General features: G+C 32.7%; 3 protein-coding genes across 5 annotated transcripts; all 3 read left to right on the plus strand.

Moving 5' to 3' along the window:
- The first annotated feature begins 6,067 nt into the window (after nucleotides 1-6,067).
- On the plus strand, nucleotides 6,068-7,917 carry LOC103827766 (abscisic acid receptor PYL11). Its single transcript, XM_009103309.2, has one exon. The coding sequence runs from the start codon at nucleotides 7,272-7,274 to the stop codon at nucleotides 7,782-7,784; it is 513 nt and encodes a 170-aa protein (XP_009101557.1). The 5' UTR covers nucleotides 6,068-7,271; the 3' UTR covers nucleotides 7,785-7,917.
- A 2,355-nt stretch (nucleotides 7,918-10,272) lies between these two features.
- Nucleotides 10,273-18,189, plus strand: LOC103827767 (protein MALE DISCOVERER 1). 2 transcript variants are annotated; one of them, XM_009103313.3, is made up of 14 exons: nucleotides 10,275-11,708; nucleotides 11,903-12,234; nucleotides 12,306-12,438; nucleotides 12,518-12,589; nucleotides 12,669-12,812; nucleotides 12,897-13,046; nucleotides 13,130-13,204; nucleotides 13,316-13,365; nucleotides 13,433-13,864; nucleotides 13,941-14,131; nucleotides 14,209-14,341; nucleotides 14,434-14,588; nucleotides 14,689-14,880; nucleotides 14,963-18,189. In XM_009103313.3, the coding sequence occupies exons 2-14, from the start codon at nucleotides 12,135-12,137 to the stop codon at nucleotides 15,218-15,220; spliced, it is 2,085 nt and encodes a 694-aa protein (XP_009101561.1). In that variant the 5' UTR covers nucleotides 10,275-11,708; nucleotides 11,903-12,134; the 3' UTR covers nucleotides 15,221-18,189. The 2 variants fall into 2 exon arrangements, with proteins under 2 accessions (XP_018508028.1, XP_009101561.1); XM_018652512.2 differs by lacking the exon at nucleotides 13,130-13,204 and having other exon boundaries at nucleotides 10,273-11,708; nucleotides 14,963-15,220.
- Nucleotides 18,190-22,121: 3,932 nt separating this feature from the next.
- Nucleotides 22,122-23,990, plus strand: LOC103827768 (protein DELAY OF GERMINATION 1). 2 transcript variants are annotated; one of them, XM_033272423.1, is made up of 3 exons: nucleotides 22,122-22,723; nucleotides 23,025-23,425; nucleotides 23,907-23,990. In XM_033272423.1, the coding sequence occupies exons 1-3, from the start codon at nucleotides 22,318-22,320 to the stop codon at nucleotides 23,973-23,975; spliced, it is 876 nt and encodes a 291-aa protein (XP_033128314.1). In that variant the 5' UTR covers nucleotides 22,122-22,317; the 3' UTR covers nucleotides 23,976-23,990. The 2 variants fall into 2 exon arrangements, with proteins under 2 accessions (XP_033128314.1, XP_009101563.1); XM_009103315.3 differs by lacking the exon at nucleotides 23,907-23,990 and having other exon boundaries at nucleotides 22,136-22,723; nucleotides 23,025-23,687.
- Nucleotides 23,991-23,998: the final 8 nt, after the last annotated feature.

Consider the following 23,998-nt stretch of genomic DNA (forward strand, 5'->3'; position numbering starts at 1 on the left):
AAATTGATAAATTATTTTGTTTTTGCTGTAAGGTATTTAAAAAATCTGTTGGAAAATGTCAGTTCAAATGAAGGTTTTAAAGATTGGGCACATCTTAGTTCTAGGCTTAAAGAGCATGAAACAAGTGTTGCACATGTTAAGAATATGACAATTGAGTATGATATGCGTTTAAGATTTTTCTCAAACTATTGATAAAGTGGCTCATACACTAATTTTAAAAGGAAAAAATCATTGAAAAAAAGTTTTGTTTAGAATTATTTTGTTGTAAAATTTCTTGCAAAGCATAGTCTTGCATTTTGTGGTACTAATGCTAAACTGTATGAAAATAACAATGGAAATTTTTTAGGATTTATTGAATGTTAGTTGAATTTGATCCAGTTACCAAAGAGCATGTGGAAAGAATTATAAATGATGATATTGATTTTCATTATCTTGGTCATAATATTCAAAATGAATTGATAATTTTGATTGCTTCTGCAATTAAATCTGAAATTTTAAGTAAAAATAAAACAAGCAAAATATTTTCTTGATACTTGATTGTACTCCTGATAGTGGCCAGTGGCCACCAAGAACAAATGTCTATGATATTGAAGTATGTTGATTATTCTTCTCATCGTATTAAAATTGAAGAATCTTTTCTAGGATTTTTACATGTGAAAGATACAAGTGGTCAAAGTCTTTTTGAAGTCTTACAAAATGAATTATTTTATTTGGATTTTAACATACATAATGTACAAGGTTAAAGTTATGATAATGGTGCAAACATGAAAGGAAAACATCAATGAGTACAAAACCAATTTTTAGATGTAAATCCAAGAGCGTTTTATACTCTTTGTAGTTCTCATAGTCTTAATTTAATGTTATGTGATATGGCTAATACTTGTGGAAAAGCTAAAGATTTTATTGGAGTGATACAAAGAATATACACAATATTGCTAAATCTACTAAGAGGTGGGATATTTTAAAAGATAATATAAAAGACCTTACGCTTAAGCCATTGTCATCTATGTTGGGAGAATCGTGTAAATAGTGTTAAAGCAATTAGATTCCAAATTTTAGAAATTCACGAGGCTTTACTTCAAGTAACTGAAAGTGATAATGATTCTATGATTAGAAGTGAAGCTAAATCCTTAGCGACAAATGTATATATTTTTTTAGCAAGAAGTTATTAATATATTCTAATTAATTTATGCACTGAAGCAACAATGATATCCAGACTTTTCAGTACATCGTTCAATGTGTATATTTTTCCTAAATATATTTTTCCTAAATGGAACTTTTTATAAAAAGCTTATTGTCTACTTGTTTAGTGAATGATATGCATAATGAATATTGTAATAATATTATTCTAGTACTTGTGTTTTTTAGAGATCATGTGATGTATAATATTTTTTTTACATTTTAAACACTTTTAGTGGAAAGATGTTAAAAAAAACGTTTTTAGTGGAACAGAGGACACTCAGCATAGTGCTTCGTGTGCATGTTAAGTCAGCTAAGACGTGAACCATTTTAAATTTTATTCGAATTGGATGTGTTTTAATATTGTTTCACCATGTAATAGCCTTTGGACTTTTCCATAAATGGAAAATGTTGTCAAACAAAAAGGTTCTCTCCCCTTTTCTATCATCTTCTTCCTTTCTCTTCTTCTTTGTTTATTCTGTTTTTCATCTTATTTCTTTTGTTTCTTATCACTTTTTCGACACAATTCCTTAAGCACAACATGAGTTTAATATATCTCTTTTGATCACTTTTTTGTATTGTTTATTAAGAAAAATGAACTGATGATTTGTTGGAAGAAAACTTTCATATTTATAATGGAGGATTAACACAAAAGAATGAATGAAGAGATTCATTGAATGTGAGATCCTGTGAGAAGTGGAGAATAGGTATTAATGCAAATGTTAATGAAGATGCATGAACCAAGTTAATTTCCATTACTGCATCAGATTAAAGAAGTCTATTCGCCAAAAATGATGGCTTCCAACTGACATTTATCGGAATCGTTCGTCACCGTTGAAACCGTTGGATTTCTATTGACAATTGACTGAACGGACAATGTTGCACAGCGGCCACTTTCCCTAGGTTTCTTATACAGTTTTTTAGAGAAGATGTATTTGGATTGTAAAGACACATAAAACCCATTAAACTCAAGAATAAACGAAACATTGAGTTTTGATTGACCGTGACACGTGTCGCCATCACAAATTTCGACTTACTGACATGGAATCTGACGTGGATGGCCTAGGAATGAAAAAAATTCTTTTTATGTATATAGATTTTAAGAAATGTAGGGATTATTTACAAGGACAATTACGAATTAAAGGTTTTTAATATAAAACTCAATGCTATAACTTGTTAAGTTTAAGCTTAATCTCAACCTATAAATTAACTTAGTTCCTTCATGGTGTGTGCAGTGTATATAGCTCAATTTATTTTTAATAATTAGATATAAAGCATTATTATCCGCTTGTTCCTTAATTAGGCTATGGATTGTACCATATGGTGTATACTTGTTCGGTAATTGTTGGTATAATATTCGTAGCTTTATATAGCTTCAATGTCAGATCTCTTAGAAACACAAAGAGTTATAAGAACAACTTTTCTTATTAGCTTTAGAAACTACTCAAAACTAAAGCTCTCAATATGTTTCACTTAGATCATATGGAACACCTCTCCATTAGACCTATATTTATATGAAAGACAATTCCCTTTAACATGTGGGATATGGAAAACACAAACCTAACCTAAATAGAAACTTCCTTTTCCTATTTCTAGGTTTCCTTATTGTGTTTATCTTAACATATTAAACATCTAATAATATGTTAAGTTTCCACAAGCTTGGAATTATCCAACATTCACCCCCTTAATTCCAACTTGAATTAGGGAGATCAATTTCTTGAACTCCGATTAAGCTCCTCATTTGCTTGAACTTAATCATCAAGTAATCATCCTCCACCACACCATGGTGTGCGAATCCACCCATTGAATTCACATCTTTCTCAAGGTTAGACCGGATGCTCTCCTTGCTTCCGTACCGCTTCTTCTTAGAATCGGCCCAGTTCTTGTATAACCTTCTCATGACCTCTTCACTTAAGTTGCGATGAGTCTTGTGGCTGAAGCTCACTGCGATGATAACTCTGGTCACATCCGCCATCTTGCGTACATGAGCTCTGGGAAGGATGTCGGCCTTCTGCTCAACACCCAACTGATTTATCTCTGGTTCATCTTCATCCTTTGAGAACCTTGACTCCATTGGTACATGCGTTGTGTCACACGCTTCCACCTTTGTGTCACACACTCCTCCGTGAGTCGTGTTGCACACTCCTACGTGAGTCGTGTTACACACTTCCATCTTTGTGTCACACAGGATTCCTTGAGCATACCTCTCTTGCTTTATTCTGATTCCGTCTGCTCCTTGAATCACCTCTATGCCAAGGTAGTACGTTAGCTTACCTAGATCTGACATCTCGAACTTCTTAGACATCTCCTCCTTGAATTGCCTAATCACCTTAAGCGAAGTTCCTGTCACAAATAGATCATCAACGTAGATGGCTATGATCAAGACGTCTCCTCCTTGAGTCTTGCAGTACACTGATGGTTCCTTCGTGCACTTCTCAAATCTCATCTCCTTGAGAACCTGATCGAGTTTTACACTCCATGCTCTGGGTGCCTGGCGTAACACATGCAACGTCTTGTGTAACACACAAACTCGATCATCTTCTCTTTTCTTCTCAGAACCAGTCGGTCTATCTACAAGCTCCCATATCTTGTTTCTTGTGATAGACTCCAACTCGTCTTCCATAGCTTCAACCCAATCTTCTTCACAAGATAGGTTGAACTCATCTGAGGCAATCTCTCCTCCTCTATCGGTGCATCCTAGATTGAACACATCTGAGGCAACCTCTCCTCCTCTATCGGTGCAACCTAGATTGAACATAGCTGAGGCAAGCTCTCCTCCTCTATCGGTGTGAGATCTTTTGAACCGATAGAATGCCTCACGATTATCTGTTGGCATTGGTGGTGCGATTCGTCCACTCAAATCTCCAAGCAATAATCCCAATGGCTTTGATGTACAAACCATGGCCTTAGTCGGGAATGAATCTCTGATTTGCTTCCCTGCAAAACATGTGTCACACACGCCTTCTTCGTGTGTTACACTCGGGAATGAGTGTCTCGTTTGCTTCTCTGCGAGACATGCGTCACACACGCCTTCTTCGTGTGTTACACTCTGCATTCCTACGACCATCTCCTTCCTTACCATGTTGTTCATCACTCCATAGCATATATGTCCTTGTTGAGTATGCCACCTCCATGTAGCATCTACGTCCCTGACATGTAAACACTCCGGGTAGCTTATCTCCATAGGGGTCTTGTAGAGACGGTTTGGAGATCTTGTCACACGAACTAGCAACCTTCCATGCGAATCTGTGAGCGTTAAGTAGACATCTTTCATGTTAACCTCACATCCGTTCTCTGTTGCTTGCCCAAGACTCAATATATTGTGCTTCAGATCGGGTATGTAGTATATGTCCTTGAGTGCCTTCTTCTCTCCAGTCTTGCACACAAAGGTAACCACACCCTTTCCTACAATGTCAACACACGATCCATCACCAAACTTCACCTTCCCTTTGGTGTTGAGATTCAAACTCGAAAAGAACTCCTTGTTCCCTGTCATGTGATTGCTCGCTCCATTATCCAAATACCAGACACTTGCATTGCCTTTGTCGATATCAAGATTCTTCGGAATCACCTTATCTTCATTCAAAAACACCACCTCGTGTACATAGAGTGCATCAGCCTCTTCTGTCTCGTTTAGGTTAGTTTCTTGATTCTTCTCTGTCTTTTCGGGACAGACAGTTGCGTAGTGACCAGGCTTGTCACATCTCCAACATATCAGCTTTGAACGATTCTTCTTCGAGTTGTTATCTTCGGTGTGTGACGCACGGTTTTGGTTGTGTGACCTACCTCGACCTCTGCCTCTACCGTTCCGTCCTCTTCCTCTACCACGGGAATTCTCATAGCCCCTCTGACTATGCTCTTCATTGTTCGAAAACATCAGCTTCCCTTGGTCTTCTTTCTGAGTTTCTTCTCCTACACGCTCCTCGTACGCCTTAAGCCTTCCTACTATGTCTTCAAACCCCGTCGAGTTGAGATCTAGGACTTGCTCAAGTGATGCTACGATCTGGATATACTTGTGTCTTGGAAGACCCTTCAAGAACTTCTTGACCATCTTGGATTCTTCTATGTTTTCTCCCAACGAGGTTGCTTTGGATGATAGGCCCGATATCTTCCCCGTGAAGTCATCGACCGTATCTGCATCATCCATCTTCAACCTATCAAACTCTGTCATCAACGTCTGAAGTCTCGCCTCCCTTACACGATCAGCTCCTAGGTGTCGTGACTTAATGGCGTTCCAGATCTCTTTTGATGCGGTTTGTTCTCCCACCTGGAGAATCAATGTTTCGGGAACAGATTGAAACAAAAGAGCTATCGCAACATCGTTCTTCTTTTGATCATCTGAACCAGGTTCGATTGTGTCCCACACTTCATGAACACGTAGTAGAACCTTCATCCTCATCGACCAAACTGTGTAGTTTGTCGATGACAACATCGGACATTGGATGGATGTAGATCCAAAGTCCTTCGTGCGTGGAGCCCTAGTCACGTCAGCCATCTTGCCGTCGCGATCTCTTGTTCACAAGCACCAGGATCTTAAGCTACAACTTAAGCTTAGATCGAGTCTCCAACCTGAGGCTCTGATACCAATTCAGATCTCTTAGAAACACAAAGAGTTATAAGAACAACTTTTCTTATTAGCTTTAGAAACTACTCAAAACTAAAGCTCTCAATATGTTTCTCTTAGATCATATGGAACACCTCTCCATTAGACCTATATTTATATGAAAGACAATTCCCTTTAACATGTGGGATATGGAAAACACAAACCTAACCTAAATAGAAACTTCCTTTTCCTATTTCTAGGTTTCCTTATTGTGTTTATCTTAACATATTAAACATCTAATAATATGTTAAGTTTCCACAAGCTTGGAATTATCCAACACAATGGTCAGTGTCGTGATTTTCAAAGCTTTAATGTTTATAATATATACTGACTGAAATTTAAAAAAAATTGAAATAAAGATGTCAATATTTATTTTGCGATCTTAGATAAACATAAACTCGATAATTTAATATGCTTAGTTATTAAATACTATCCAAAATGCTTCACTCTTGGATGGAATTCTGAGATACATGTAAGGATGCCTTGTCCAAAGTTCATTTTACTTCACACTGCAGTTCCTAGTTCCTACATCGAAGGAGGAAATAACCTTTTGAAGACAAAAGGTATTGCCCTTTGGCATAAAAACAATGACTGAAAACACATTTCATCGTGCCTTTATCAAACTAGGCTTGACAAAATTGTATCATCCGCCTAAAAGACCAAGATAAAGAATGGGCTGGGCCGTTTGACGTCAAAAAAAAAAAAAAGAATGGGCTGAAATAGAAAAATAAAATCACAACATATTATTTCCAAAACATCTTTACCACATCAAACCCCACAGACTTTAAGGGTGAGGCTTTATTGGGCTCAAATGGATCTTAATTTTACGCCATCGGGCCTACATCAATACTTTCCGTTTGAAATTAGGTTCTCTCCTTCTAATTCATCTCCCTGTTTTTACTTTTCAGTTGTGCTATTTTTTTTTGGTAAATTATGTGTTTCTTATAATATTGTACAATATCAATGTGTGAATAATAAGTGTGCATCGTGTAAAGGAAATCGACTACGTGGATTCATTATTTGCCACTAACTTCACCACATATATGTCATAACCTTCCAAATTTGACCGCAACATATTCATTACAATGACGTTACAAAGCAAAGTTGTTCCCTACATTTTGATAATTAATAACTATAAAAGTAATCATAATGATTACTTTTTATAGTCATCATAACCAGTAACGTTTAAAGTATTTTCTTTTTAGTAGTGTAGGTTACAATACAACGTAATCTTTTATTTCACATAAAAGTTTTGTTTTCATACTTACATAATACAAGGAAGACAATAAAAACGTAATATATATCTTTTAGTCGGCCTTGTTCTTTAGATATTTCTCATCTTTTCATGTCGACCTAAAAGATATTTCTCATATAAATACTCAAACATGTCGCTTCAAAACGAAGATACAAAGATATTATTCTTAAGTTCTTATACGAGACCATACGAACAACGGTCGATAAAAGGGCACAAGCGTAAAAAAGCAAACAAATGAAAACATCTCAACAACAACATCGTTGCGGTTCGACACTAGTACAAACCATCAATGCTCCATTGCCTCTGGTGTGGTCAATACTACGACGTTTCGACTACCCGCAAGCCTATAAACAATTCGTTAAAACGTGCGATCTAAGCTCCGGCGATGGAGGAGAAGGCTCTGTCCGTGACGTGACGGTGGTTTCCGGTCTTCCGGCGGGTTACAGCATAGAGAGGTTAGATGAGCTAGACGATGAGTCTCACGTAATGGCGATTAGCATTATTGGCGGTGACCACCGTCTCCTTAATTACCGGTCTAAAACAACGGCGTTTGTGGCGGCAGAGGAGGAGGAGAAGACGGTGGTGGTGGAGAGTTATATGGTGGATGTGCCGAAAGGAAATAGTGTGGAGGAAACAACGTCCTTTGCTGATACCATCGTTGGGTTTAATCTTAAGTCATTGGCTAAGCTCTCGGAGAATATATGGCACCCAAGCGAAAATCGTAGTTCTAAAATTTGTAGTAGTTAAGTTATAGTTTTTAAGTTGTAAGAATTAAAACCCTTATTCAAGGAGAGTTTAGAACTTTAGATAGTAACGAAGGTACTTTGTATAATACAGTACAATCTCTATAAATTAATAATGTTAAAACTTTAAAATTTTATTAATTTATAAAAATATTAATTTATAAGTTTCTTTATTTAAATTTTTTATTTTAAAATATTTATTTTAAGAGAAGAAAAATATTTTATTTTAGTGTATAGACATTAATTGTTATTTTTTAAAAATTTGACATTTATATAAATTTTATTATATTATTTGGTGTATATAATATATATTTCATAGAACTTAAATGTATTTTTAGATATATAATTACTAAATCCCATCAAAAATATATTAAGTGTTAAAAAAATAAAGATAATTTCATTGTAAAAAAAATATAATAATATGTATTATTTATATAAAATATATATACATATAAATTATTAATTTATAATTTTAATGAGACCATATATTTATATAAATTTTCTTTTAAAAAATTATTATTTTATTATTCTATCGATTTTGTGTCAAACTTTGATTTTGTGTCTATAATGTTCATGTTGAATGAAGGGTCGAGCCTGAATTATTATTATAGTATAATGGTGTGATTTATATGATGACATAATCGATAATTTGACCACTGTTAAAAAAAATCCCATACAATTTTAGAGATTATTTATTATGTGTTTGTTTTTAAAACAATTATCATGTGTTGTTTAATATCTTTTGTTTATCTGTATATATTTCAGAACTTAGTTGCTTATTGAAGTGAATTATACATGGCATCTAGTCGACAGGCAACAATTACTGTTTCGATTTTAGAAGGACAAATGTTAGATTTTGGTGGCGTTTACTGTGCGTCACGTAACGGAGTAATGGGCCTTGTTATATTCTGGGGCATTCTATATGTGACAAATTTTATATAGTTTTCAAAGATCAATACGATTAAAAAATTATTAAAAGGTAATAGACACACACATATATATATATATATATATATACACGATTAACTAATCTACATTTTAAAATAGTTTCAGCAACAGTTTTTGAATTTCAAAATAAAATTTGAAAAGTTTGAATTCAAAAATATATTATTCAAAAATAGTAAAAATTATTCTTGTATTTTTTATTTTTTATTTGATTATTTTTATTATTTATTTAAATAATTATATATATATATATATATATTTAAATCTATAAAATAAAAATAGAAGAATCTTTTATCTGAACTTTTTTTATCATTTTCTTCTTTAGTGTGAAAAACCCTAAAATGTCATTTGAAAGAATTGCCTTCTATATTTTGTTAATTTGGCTTTTTTCATTTCTGTTTTTTTTTCATTATGTTCTGCCCTATCCTCGTTTGGTGTGTGTTTTGTTTGATCGGTGGTCCGTAGGAATCGCTGACACATGCTCAATTACCAACGAGCCACTTGCAGCCATCACTTGCTTTTCATTCTGTCTAGCACGCACACTTTTGTAATCTTACAACTTTTTTTTTTTTCCATCTGAAATTTCCATTAATATCAAAAATTTGAAGAACCGTTACAAAGGAAAATCAGATCATAAAACTATCTACAGTCACGTTCCATTTCAAACACACCCGAAAGCCACCTTGGTTGCCCCAGCGCAACATACGATTGAAACCTATTCTGATTCACAACACTCTGAGCTATTAGTCGCCCTCCCCTATTAGCTGCCGGGAGTTCTAACATAACCTTGCACTCCAAAAAATTCACGAACAGCATCATAATCTCTTTCACTTTAAAATTGAAGGAAGGCCAAGCTTTTGGTCTATTTATTGCATTAACCAAGACTCTTCCTTCAAACGCAAAGTGAACCTTGAGGATCCTATGTTGTAATCTTACAACTTATATTTGGAAAACTATAATATATATTTTAATTTAGGTAGAAAATAAAAATATTTTTAAAAATGATCACTTGTGAGTTTTTTTTTACTAAAAAATAAAGTAAATAAAAGTGTTAGTTTATATTTGGAATAACACTGCTCACATTTTAATCATTAGTGTAATATATAATGTACGATTGAAAACATTTTTAATTTACTCAATAAATATAGTGTTTAAAGAGAAAAGTAGAATACCATCATCATACATGTTTTTGATAGACATATTACCTTTTATGAGTAAGGATGGACGTTCCTCAATATCTAAGAAAATTATCACGTAAAATATACATAAATTTTCTATGAATTTATATTCATTAAATTATATATCAATAAATTTTATCATTTAAACTGAACCACAATAAAATAGACAAAATTTGATAAAATCATATAACAAAAATAATTTTTCACTTAAATGTATACTGTTATTAGTATCATTAATTAATAGTTATATAAACTTATGCACATAAAATTAGTACATAATATACTAAAAAAAATTAGTACATGATATATACTAAATATAATTCTAGTGTTGTTCTTTATTAATAATTAAAGTGCGTTAATTCTATTTTTATTAACTATCATATCAAATAAACAATTTTGTTCTATATGAATTTTGAATTTGTGGAAAAATTAAACGTGATAATCTTTTGTTTATAAACTATTTTATTGGGCTAAGAGTTACAAGCCTCTCTTAGGTCATCTGCAACGGTAAAAAAGTCTTCCAAATTTCTGAAAACATACTTTAGCATGTAAATTATAATTTTTACTTAAATGATGACACCTAGGTCAAATGTTTCTTTATCATTTAAGAAGAGCTTATTGTTCGTTTCTCTCTTCCTTTTTACTTAAATGGTAACTATTATTTATTAATTTATTGTAAGAAACTTGATCAGAGACTTTAAGATGTGCATGCCCTTAAACCCCCAAGTCCCAACTAATAATTGATCTGACGAAATTCTGGTTAATTCTTAATCAAGCCCAACAAATCCCAACAATTCTTACCAAGAGGAAAAGGCCAAACAGATGAAACATCAAATTCAGTAAGTCACTCTTGGCGATTCCAACTAGTAGCACCAGTATTTAATATTTTAATTATCCAATTAAACCGTAAATTACTCTATCGAGAAAATAACTAAGGTTGATTAATAAAATAAGAATTAATCCAAAAAGGTAGTGGCTGGCATGTACTACTGTTAAGTATCATTCACGTAACTGCGTTCACTATATATGCCAGGTCACTAAACTTCTAACCGTTGGTCACTACATTAAGGAGTAATCCAACGGTGCCAATTAATTGACTTCCTGAATCCTGTGAGCCTCTGGCACGTTGTCCCAAGTCAACGTTTGATTAAATGAAAATAAAATAGTTCCAAAATGTATAATTTTGAAGATAATGGGACCGCCATATATATGTTTACTTGATCAACCGTAATAGATCTTTGTTAATTATCTAGTAATCTTTCCCGCCATATATATGTTTACTTGATCAACGGGGAGGAACAAACGCAAAAATGAATGATTTTCTAATGGAAACATGATGTCAATAATTGTATTTATGAGTAGACACATTTTTATAATTATGAAAAACCTAAAGCAAGTTAATAGGACTTACTCATTAAAGGAAAATTTCAAGAAGAAAAAAAAAACAGAGGCAGTTTTGTGGGGGAAAATTGTTAAAAAAGAAATAGAAAATAGGAAAAAAAAGATTTCAAAGAGAGAGAAGAAGAGAAAGGAAAGGGGGGAGGAAGAAGAGAGAGAACCCACCACCCTTTGGCCCTGGAGAGACCAAAGATGGTCGAAGAGAGAAAACTCTGAGATCATCATCATCATCCTGCAAAAACGAGGGCAAGTTCAAGAACAAACAATACAATATAATTCAATATCTATTAAATTAAATTCTACCTTTTTTAGTTTTTTTAAGAATAATTTTCGCTTTGTGGGGATAATTTTTAGTTGTTGATTTCTCAAACCCTAGCATTTCTTGGTTAAGAAATTTCTTCTTTAAGGTAAATTTGTTTTCTGATAATTTGTTTGGTTTTGTGTACGTAATATTCTGTAATGTTTGGAACTTTTTGTGGGTTCCATGTTCTCTTCACATTGCTTCCTCAAGAGGGTTATTCTTATTCCTTTTCTAAAAATAATTATTGTTGCATACTTTTTGTTCAAATTTTATTTATGTTTCTTGTTGGCTTTTTTCCAGGTATTAAAAAGATTGAAGAGAAGAAGAGAATTTCACGAGTTTTTAATTTTTATTGAAATAAACACTTCTTTGATGATTAGGGTTTCGTGCAAACAATGAGAGACCCTCATTATTCAATCATCAACCTCGTCGTTCTCCTCTTCCCGAGGATTCTGTAAAGTTTGGAATATTTTTATTATTCCTTTATTTGTTCATTAGGAAAAAAAAGTCTGGCTATTTTGTATAAGCTAAAATGGGTTGTCGATGGAATCCTATTGGATTTCAATTCTCTTGCTTCATGTTCTTGATCATTACCCTTCAGTCTCGTTCCTCGTTATCCCTCAACTCCGAAGGTAATTCTCAATATATTAACAATTTTGTCTTCTTTTTGAATTTTTGTTGAAGGGTTTTTCAAATGTTGTAGGATTTGTGCTGTTGAAATTCCTGGAAAGAGTGGACTCTGATCCTCATGGAACTCTTGCGAATTGGAATGTTTCTGATGATCATATGTGTTCTTGGTTTGGTGTAACGTGTGTCGACAATAAAGTCCAGATGGTGTAAGTTCCTGTTTTCTTATATTATGTCTTTGTGATTCTTATCGCAATTTCTGATGAATATTTTGGTTTTGTTATGTAGGAATCTTAGTGGATGCTCTTTGGGAGGAACTTTAGCTCCTGAGCTTAGTCAATTAAGTGAATTAACATCTCTGTAAGGGGTTTTTAAGTTACCTTTTTGCTCTGTTTCCTGAAAGAATGTGAGAAAAAGAAGCTAATTCTTTTTTTTATAGAGTACTATCCAAGAACAATCTCTTTGGTGACATTCCAAATGAATTTGGGACTTTTCCAAAACTGAAGTTGTTGGATTTACGGGATAATAAGCTAAGCGGAGTAGTTCCACCTGAGCTAAACAAAATGTTGACACCAGAGAACTTGTGAGTTAAAGATTTATCAAGCCAAATCAATGTGTCATGACAAAATAAAATAACGTTGGCTTTTTTTTTTGGTGGATTCATCAGGTTGCTTTCTGGTAACAAATTTGCCGGGTTTATGAAGATAAAGTTCCTGAGACTTCAATCGCTATATCAAGTCCAGTTAAACAAGCATAAAGAGCTGTCTTCTGCTTCCAATGCTGTCTTCGGCTGCGTCAATAGAAAACTTGGATACTGGTAATCACCTTTTTTGCATTAGATATGTTAAGATGGTGAAATATTTGAACAATGTTCTTACATTTTTTTATCCATTTTAAAAGTGTTTCAAGGAGAAGATTGTTAAGACTAAACAAAGCACAAGCTTTCGTATTGCGGATTAAAGCAACTTCAAGAATGTAGATAAAAGTTTTTTTTTTCATTTTTTTTCAAAATATAAATTCATTTTGGTTACATTTTGTATTTTTTTATCATTAGTGTTACTGATTTCTATGTTTATGTCTCTTCAGGCTTCAAAGGGAACCTCAAGGGGAGAACTATGACATGAATTATCCCCCAAGTAAGCGCATTAAAAAAAACGGTTGAAACTTGAAACGTATACAAACTAACAGTGTTCCTTTTTGTAGGTTCTTTACAGAATGAAAGTAGTGTCCTCAGGAGGCGTGAGTTACTAGAGGGAACAAGTAATTTAGCAGCTATGCCTGCACCAGATGCTCCTAGTCCTTCTCCTGACACTATAACCATAGTGTTTCCTCGAAGCAGCGGGTCTTTTCCCGCGTTAACCACTGCAAAGAAGAGGATACCTCAATTGATCCCTCCTTCTCTTCCTCCAACAGCTGAGTACAACAACAATACAAGCTCTGACCCTCCAAGGCAATTTGAAGAAGAAACAAAAGGGTCTACTGCTGTTTGGTTGTATGTTGTTATCGGCGTTGCTGCTTTTGTAGCGGTGCTGATAGTAATAGGGGTTATATTCTTCTGCCGGAAAAGAGCTGTCAAGAGTATAGGTCCATGGAAAACTGGTTTAAGTGGACAGTTGCAGAAAGCTTTTGTTACTGGTAAGAAAAATGGTCTTAAATTCTTTTTATTTGGTTCTGTTTTCGGTTTGACATAATGTGAGAAATGTTTTTTCAGGTGTACCGAAGCTAAACCGGTCTGAACTAGAAACAGCTTGTGAAGATTTCAGTAATATTATTGAAGCATTTGATGGGTACACTGTCTATAAAGGAACATTGTCAAGTGGTGTTGAGATTGCTGTTGCTTCAACCGCTGTTTTGGAAACTAGAGAATGGACAAGAGCTATGGAAATGACTTACCGCAGAAAGGTAACTCTAAATATTCATTTCTTTCGCATTTTTTTCGAGAATATTGAATTGACTTTTTGGAGAGCTCAAATTTTCAGATTGATACAATGTCAAGAGTCAACCACAAGAACTTTGTGAATCTAATTGGATACTGTGAAGAAGCTGAACCATTTAATAGGATGATGGTTTTTGAATATGCTCCAAATGGAACTCTTTTCGAACATTTGCACGGTAATAAACATCTTAGTTTGTCTTCATATCAAGATTACTTTAATTTTTATTATTATCTTAAACCTCTATATCTTCATTGTCATCTTGTTCAGACAAGGAAATGGAGCATCTTGATTGGAGCGCGAGGATGAGGATAATAATGGGAACTGCTTATTGTCTGCAATATATGCACGAGCTTAATCCGCCGATCGCGCATTCTAAATTAGTCTCATCAAGAATCTACTTAACCGATGATTACGCAGCCAAGGTTACTTGCTCTACAAGAAAACTGCATTGATGATTTTCGTTTTCTTGCGTGACAGGAAAACTATTTCAATGGTGACCTAATAAAGACTTTTTTTTTGCAGGTCGGAGAGGTTGCTTTCAGCTCACAAACAGGGCTAAAATCGAGAAAACCGATGAGTGGTGATTTAGATCAATCTTCATTGCCATTACCAGCTGAACCAGAGACTAATGTCTATAGCTTTGGAGTATTAATGCTTGAGATTATATCCGGAAGGCTCTCCGAATCAGATGAAGAAGGATCAATTCTGAAATGGGTAAAACTAAAATTCAAAATAAAATCCATTTTCTGAAATTTACATTACTAATGTAACCACTTTTTTTTATGTTTTCTCATAGGCATCAAAGTATCTGGAGAGTGATCATTTGAAAGATATGATTGATCCTACATTAACAACGTTTAAAGAAGAGGACCTTGAAGTGATCTGTGATGTGGCAAGGCATTGTCTGAGAAATGACCAAAGTCAACGACCAACGATGAAAGATGTTGTTGAACAACTGAAACAAGTAATCAACATTTCTCCAGAACAAGCTACACCGAGACTCTCTCCTCTTTGGTGGGCAGAACTTGAGATCTTATCCTCTGAAGCTACTTAACCTGTAGAACGATTCTCTCTCCTCTCTCTCTCTCTCTCTGTCTTCGAGTTATGACTCGTGTCAGAGGTTCACGCTCCTTCTCACTCTCAGTCTTCCCGGTGGACGTCGTCGTGCTGAAAAGTTGTTCTTTTATTTAATTCATCGTATTAAATTTGTTTCTTGGTTGGTTTTGATAGTGTATTTGGATCCAGATAATGTAACGATGTGTTTGTAAAATTATATACTATCATACATATACCTATATATTTGTACGTATTTTGTGGTGAAAAGTTGTTTGTAACTATTAACCTCAGCTTTTAAAAACCATTATGTGATATTTTGTCGTTTTTATGCAAAGTCTGTTCATTCTTCCCCCTTTTTTTGTTGCCATTGCAACAAATAGAGGTAATCTGGCAACAAATAGAGGTAATCTTGATTGGTTTGTTCAATAACAATGGAACAGAAGAAGAAGAGCACTAACATATGTTATGTATTTTCTAATATACGAAATTATATAATCAACTTGATCTTTCTTCTTCCGTTTAGAATCAGAATTTCTTATAGGTGTTCTGTTTAGTTTAATTACTGTTCTTCCGCTACTTGTCTTCTTCGTTCTTCTGTAAAAAATTAAAAATTTGGTATAATAAATTTAACATTTTACCAAAAAAAAAAAAAAAAAAAAAAAAAAAACTTGAACGGACGCGACGGATTCGATTGCAAACCGACTTAAACAAAATTATCCAGTTTAAAAGAGTCCTACCTAACTTCGCTCGACCTATCGCTTCCGATGTGTTTTGCTAACCGAAACATAAAATTTTAAGTATCAAAAATCGTTTTCAACTATTAACGGTACTAAATTTACTTTGTTGCTTCGAATATGCATGGGCGTTCGGAAGCTCCGTTCGGTTGATTTGGATTTTCGGTATTATGCTCATAAGTTTCATTCAGGTTTTATTAATTATCGGATCGGGTTCGATTCGGTTATTTTCGGGTTTAATTTGGATTGTAATCAATGTCTGAAAGCCTAAAATATATTTTTTAAACTTGAAAAATTGACAAAAAAAATTTAAAATATATAAATTATTCATAAATCTAATTAAAATTAGTTAAACTATCTAAACTAACTAAAAAGTATTCAAAGTAATAAATAAAACAAACTACATAAATCTTTAGAATACTATAAAATATCTTAATTAACATATATAAAACCATTAACATATTTAACTATCGGATATCTTATGATCCTAGTTCAGATTTCAGTTCGGTTTGGGTTATATCAAAACCTTAAAGTACTGAGTTCATAAACCCCGTTCGGATATTTTGTATAACGGTTTGAATTGGGTTTGTTTTTTTATTCGGGTTTAAATAGATACTTTGGCTTGGGTAAAAACATTGATACCTAGCTTCGAATGTCAAGATTCCTCGTGCCGCCTCCACACTCTGAAGTAGCTGGTTTCCGATAAACTCATCGAATTGATCTGCATTGAAGCTGTTATGTTTTGATTTTTTTAATTAATGTTAAATTTATTCAATAGCGCTTCTTTACATCAAGTGCAACTTTTGTTTAAAGAATTAAAAAATCAAAAACTAACTGTTCTTCTACTCTATACTTGTGCCAAACTAGTATCTTAAGCCACCTTCATATCTCATGTCTCCCACCATCACAATAGAGCTAAAACGGTTTCTAACTCCCTTATCAATGAATTTAACTAGCTGCACTGGTGTAGAATGAGCTTCCCCATGCCTCCTTTTATTTCTTTCTCTCCATATGCTATGGACAGTTGCTTGAAAGATATACATGATAGTAAAGCAAGTCAGCATATCTCCATCTGTTTCAGATATCAGCTCAATAATATCAGGCCAATCATTTGTGTATCGATCTCCTAGAATTGGTCTCAGAAGTTTCTTCCACACCTCCACTGAGAAGGGGCACTTGAAAAAAAGATGATCTCGTGTTTCAATAGGATCTTGACAGAGGGTACAGCTCCCATCAACATTTTCTCCCCATTTAAGCATGCGGTCCCCTGTTGCAAGTCAATTTTTCAGAGCACACCAAGTGTAGAATGTCGAAACCACACTCCTTTGCTCCATTGACACAGTGGTTGTTGATCTCTGAGTAGCATCCAAGTGGTTTTTGTTGAAAACCTCTTTTTGTACTTTTTTCCAATATCTTGTCACATGTTAACATCCTCTGCATTATCCGCATTTGCTCTCCTCTCGTCAATTTCATCCTTAATTCTATCAAAAATTGTTGTTTTGTGCCTTCTTCTTTTGTGAGACATCATAGTTTTTTGAACTGTAGCGTGAGTAGAAAGACCAAGATCAATTACTCCTCGCTCTCCTAAAATATCTGAAAGACAATCCAATGAAGACCAAGTGTCATGCCAAAAAGATGTATTCTTTCTATTTCTAACTTCAATTCGATGAAAACTTCTTGCTAATCTTTTCAGTTTCAATAATTTAATCCACATCCAAGAACCAGATTTTGTTGTTTCACTTACAGACCAGAATGACCCTTTCCTTATGAGATATAATCTTGATCCATTGAAGCTGTTATGTTGCTACAAATATTTTGCACAAAAATATTTCTCTCACTTGGTCATTTTATTTTCCTAAAGAAAACATGATAGTATTTACTTGTTTTTTGGTAATATGGCCGATTTTTAATCCTTTCATGTGACACAGAGTCGAACGTTGATGTCATACCCATATCACCGGCTCACTTTGGCAACACCGCTTCTTTTAAGTTAGTATAGTCGTGTTCTCTCATCTTCTCGAGGATATTTTTTTTTTAATAAAAACATCTTCTCGAGGATATGAGGTAGAACCGTAGAAGTTGGTCTCTTATGTGTTATCGGACGTGGTTGGGCAAAATCAGAGCAAATAACGCACGAACCGTTTCGACATGCGGTGAAGAAGAAAAAGGAAAGACCTTTTTCCAAGAAAGAAAAAAAAAACTATACGCGTAAGTGACCAAAAACGTAACTTATGAACATATGATCGTATTATCTGTGACCTGAGCCTACACAGACACAGATAGAAAACGACAAGCGTCACGTACTCTTGTTTTAAGCACACCACACGGAAAAAGAGATACGCATAGCACGTGTCAATATTTTGCATACGTGTTGCTACATATAGAAATAAAACCAATTATATCGCTGAAAATGATTTCTGTTTTTGAGAAAATTGAATATTTTACTTAATCTGTGATTTCCATTATTTTCTTTCGAAAATGTGTTATTTTTTTTTCAGAGATTTTTAGATATTACAATTATAAAAAAAATTACAAAGACGATTCGATAACCGACAATACTACTTGCCTTACAATCTACGCCTAACTGCATTATTTGAGACGTCCTATGAAAATCATGCCTGACCGGATTTACTTGCACTATGTTGAGAAACTTCTGTAAACCTTTCGTTCGTAATCGCATAATTGTTGAATAAATCGCTTACTCCGGAAATTGAAACCTAGATTTCCTGTGCAATCTGTAAGAAATTGCATAGTCTGAGATTTGAATCCAGGATCTGGATGTAGAAACCTTTAAACTATAACCAGTAGGCTACGGTGCTTCCACCATGTGTTATTTAGAAAATAAATTCCTCCTCTCTCAAGTTTCCATTTTATCATGCCTTGTTCATTTGATGATGCCTTTGAATAATTTTTTTATTATATGTTCTTTTTGGGCATCATAGTAAAGAGTTTCTGACCGATTTTTTTCTGTAGTAAAGACAAATTCTGGTCGTTAAAATTCATACTTCAAGAGTTTTCTTGGAGAAGAGGACTTATTTCCAATATATTCTACACCTCTTTTTATATCTCACGTTCCAAAAAATGAAAATTAAAACAAAATTTCTAATACTGATTAAAAAGTCACATACAAGATAACAATTTAATACGCCTCCAAGCTAGATATTTATATCAGAAACACATTTATGCAATCCGATTTCTTTCTTTTTTGTTGAAAAAAATCCTATCTATTGTCATTATAGTATTTTATAAGAAAATATTATTGCTGTATATTTTACAGATTCTATTTAATATTAAAAAGATATCTCCTCAAGCTTTCTTTCTTCTTTGAAGAGGCAAAGTTGCCACTTGGAACATTCGATACAATTCTGAATTTCTGATCCCTGAACTAATTTTTGCATGTTCTCTCCTGGCGTAAGTATTAAATTTAGAATGTAGAAGAATCATAACGTAATTTTATCTGAATATATGTATGAAGCATCTTGATTTTTTATCCGGGTCAATGTAAATTTATATATCCTTGTTTTCGAGTGAATGTGTCGGCTTCCGTTACTTAGATGAAAGGGTTTTCACTTTTCATTTTCCCGATAAGGAAGAAGAATATACAGTCAAATTAATCAAAATAATGGAAATTAGCTATTTTTGGAAGGACAAGTTGCATTCTCTGTTAGTCCTACACGTAATGCATGCAAGTATTGTCTTCCAACTTTCAATACTAATATTCGTTAATCAAATGTGTTTAAGATACTATTTAACCGTAAATATTTACTAGTTTGAATAAATTTATAAAAATTGCATGTCCATTTCTGGTTATATATATTGCTCTGTTTGAACTATATCTTTCTTTTTTTTTCTGTTTGAACTATATCAGTTTTTTTTTAAAGTGGTTTTCTGATTTAAGTCTAAAACAGTTAACCGGATTCGAATTATACCCATTAATATTATTGCTATACAATACGTTTAATCAGAGAAAAATGACACTGTTGCATCTCTTATATATTAATTGAGGAACATTTGAAAAGATGTAACCTCAATTTTGTATTAATTAAAAGAGGCCCCAATGAATAGGTGGCACTCAATTAGGTAGTCAATTACATTCAATTGAAAAATAAGTAGGTCCACATTCGATTTTTATATGTTGTTAGATACATAAGTTGGTCAAACTATATGATATAATGATATGATATGATATTTTCTTTCCTTAAATAAAACCTACGGAATTACCATAAATGACTAATATATATATGACAATTAATGAGTTTAATAATAAAGATTTGATAACAATGTATATCTCCTCCATCATTTTTTGTTTAATTTTATATTATTAAAATAAATTAAACAATCAAATTAGCTATAAAAATAAAATTTAGATTTTTTCGTATATGTCATATTTTGAATTTTTAAAAACGACAATAAATGACTAAAACTATTAAAATTATTATGTTAAAAATTAATGATCAATGGTTTAATATTTTTATTATAAGAAGATACACATGATTTTAAAACCATATGAGTAAAAAATATCATTTAATAATAAAATAAATATACACTATATACCATAAGATTACATAAATATTTTAATATTAAAACTTTCAATGAATTTTCAAGAACATTGAAAATTTTGTTATCGATGATTTAAATATTTTGTTATAAAACGATATGAACGATCATAGAACCGTATGATTATAAATTCTTATTTAATAAATAACTATACAAAATATACTATTCCTAGAAAAATAGGTTGGTCCATCTTAACTTATATTACACTTTTTATTAAACTAACTACCGAATTTATAAATAATGTACCAAAAATTGTTTTGCACTTTCCTTAAATAAAAACTACGATACCTAATATGATTAACGTATATGTGAAAATTAATTATAATGAATAATAAATATTTGATAACAATTTTTGTATCTTAGTTCTTTTTTTAATTTTATATTATTAAAATATATTTAAAAATCACATTAAATATATAATAAAAAAAATTTATAATTTTTCTTATATGTTATATTTTGAATTTTTCAAAACGTCTATAAATTATTAGAAATTTGAAGATCCCCACTCAGAAAATTTTGTGATCAATAGATTATTTTTTTTGTCATAATAAGTTACAAAGGATCATAAAATTGTATTAATATGAACTTTTATTTAATATTATAAGAAGATACACATTATTTTAAAACCATATGAGTAAAAAATATCATTTAATAATAAAACATATATATTTATATATATATATATATAGATTATACTATATACCATAAGATTACATAAATATTTTAATATTAAAACTTTCAATGAATTTTCAAAAACATTTATAAATTATAAACTTATTAAAGATTTCACATTGAAAATTTTGTTATCGATGATTTAAATATTCAGTTATAAAATGATATGAATGATCATAGAACTATATGATTATAAATTTTCATTTAATAAATGACTATATAAAATATACTATTCTTAGAAAAATAGGTTGGTCCATCTTGACTTATATTATATTTTTTATTAAACTAACTATCGAATTGATAAATAATCTACCAAAATTGTTTTTGCACTTTCCTTAATTAGAAGCTACGAAATTACCTAATATGATTAACATATATATGAAAATTAATTATTATGAATAATAAATATTTGATAACAATTTTGGTATCTTAGTTCTTTTTTTTTAATTTTATATTATTGAAAGATATTAAAAATCACATTAAATATATAATAAAAACATTTATATTTTTTCTTATATGTTATATTTGAATTTTTCAAAACGTCTATATATTATTAGAAATTTGAATATTCCCACTCTGAAAATTTTGTGATCAATAGATTATTTTTTTGTTATAATAAGTTAAAAATGATCATAAGATATAACGCATATGAATTTTTCTTTGATAAATATTCAAACTAAATAATATATATATATATATATATATATAATATACACTAATGATTTTTTTTTTTAACAGAAACACTAATGATTTAAAGCAACAAGATTGACTGATCAATTTAGTCGTCCAGTTGAAATCTTTCAAAAGTATGTGAAAGACTAAAGTCAAAGTAAATATGGATTTAGAATAGTAGTTATATTTTACTAACCAAATACCAAAAAAAAACGAACCGAACCGAAACCAACCCGATATCCGGATTGAACACCCGTAATCTAAATGAAGCCAGACTATTGTTTCATTCTCCAAAATATAACAAAAATAATAACTTAATCCCGCGCAAGGCGCGGGTCTTATCCTAGTTATCTTTAAGATTCAATGACTGTATATAAACCCCTCGAGATTGAAACAGAAACACACAAATACCTCTAAAACGGTAACATATAATATCATTACTTATACTACAAAAAAAAAGATGGAGGACAAAGGGAAAAACATCGAACAAGCTCAACAAAGTTGTTACCTAGGGTGGATGAGTTTACAATCCCAACGTGTCCTTGACCTTAAACAAGCCTTAGCTCAACGACGATCTCACGAAGGCACAGCCGACGCTGCCGCGGATGATAAGAAACTCCGTGAATTAACACAAAAGATCATTGGAGACTTCAAAGATTACGCCCGAAAAAGAGCCGATCTTTCACACCGATGTAGCTCGAGCTATTATGCGCCGTCGTGGAACACTCCTTTGGAGAACGCTCTCATTTGGATGGGTGGCTGCAGACCATCTTCTTTCTTTAGGCTTGTTTATGCTCTGTGTGGGTCCCAAACTGAGATCCGTGTGACTCAGTTTCTCCGCAACATCGATGGTTACGATGCTTCAGGTAACTTAAGGGTTTGGACATTATCAGTTATTTGGAATTTTACTTCTTATTTTCACTTAGTTTGGTCAGCTCCGGTTCCAACATCCGAATAAAACATTCTTCTTGGTTCCAAAATTAAAAGTTATTATACATACATTTTATTGCTTTTAAACTGTCAATATTTTATTAAAATTAATTTAACACTGTTTATGGTCTTTTGGATCTGGCCGGTCCTTGTTTAGTTTGGTTTCAATTTAAAAATTTTGTTTTTGGTTTAAGAATTTTTAGGTCTAGTTTAGTACAATTCGGTTTGATTCAACAGGTAGTGGTGGCGCATCGCTCAGCGATCTAACGGGGGAGCAGCTGGCGAAGATCAACGTCTTGCATCTGAAGATCATAGACGAAGAAGAGAAGATGACCAAGAAAGTCTCCAGTCTGCAGGAAGACGCGGCTGATATTCCTATCTCCACCGTGGCTTACGCGGAGGAGCACGTTGGAGAGCCTAACTTGGCGGTAGATCAAGCTCTCGACAAGCAAGAAGAAGCTATGGCCACTTTATTAGCCGAGGCCGATAATCTGAGGGTATATACTTTGAGTAAGATCATAGAGGTTCTGGCGCCTATGCAAGCCGCGGATTTTTTGCTGGCCGGGAAAAAACTTCATCTTTCAATGCATGCGTGGGGAGCGCTAAGGGATCGCCGCCGTCGTGAATGTATAATAGACGCCGCAGATGATGCCGGAGGGAAGGAGGGGAAGTAGTCGTTATAAAAGTAGAGATGATATAATACTATAGGTACGTGTCAGCTATGAAATTGCATGATAACAAGATTTATAGCTTTACGATATAGGTACGTGTCCTTATATATATGTCAATTTTATTTTCCCCAGTGTGTAATGCGTTTCGATTTATTTTATAATTACAAATACTCTATATTTTATAGTTTATGATTTTGTTATAAAATAGATGTATCTTGTTAGATGATTATACTTATAAATATACTATTATCTATATATAAACATTGCTTTGTTACGAAACTGTTATAGTTTTTAAGAATAAATCATTAGTACATTTTGATGTTTTAGAGTACTTTAATAACTGGAATCTTTGTTGACAAAAAAAAACTGTAATCTTTGTTGACAAAAAAAATCCGGAATTTTTTCTTTCTTTATCGAGTCCATCCACGTGGTTTTTTTTTCTCTTCAGAAAGACCGTATACTACTCGATGCATGTACAACTGTGAGTAATGGGAACACAGCGACTACAAATAGTTAGAGAAAATGATTTTGGTGTGTTTA

This window comes from Brassica rapa, chromosome A06 (assembly GCF_000309985.2).
Source record: "Brassica rapa cultivar Chiifu-401-42 chromosome A06, CAAS_Brap_v3.01, whole genome shotgun sequence".
NCBI classification, from domain to species: domain Eukaryota; kingdom Viridiplantae; phylum Streptophyta; class Magnoliopsida; order Brassicales; family Brassicaceae; genus Brassica; species Brassica rapa.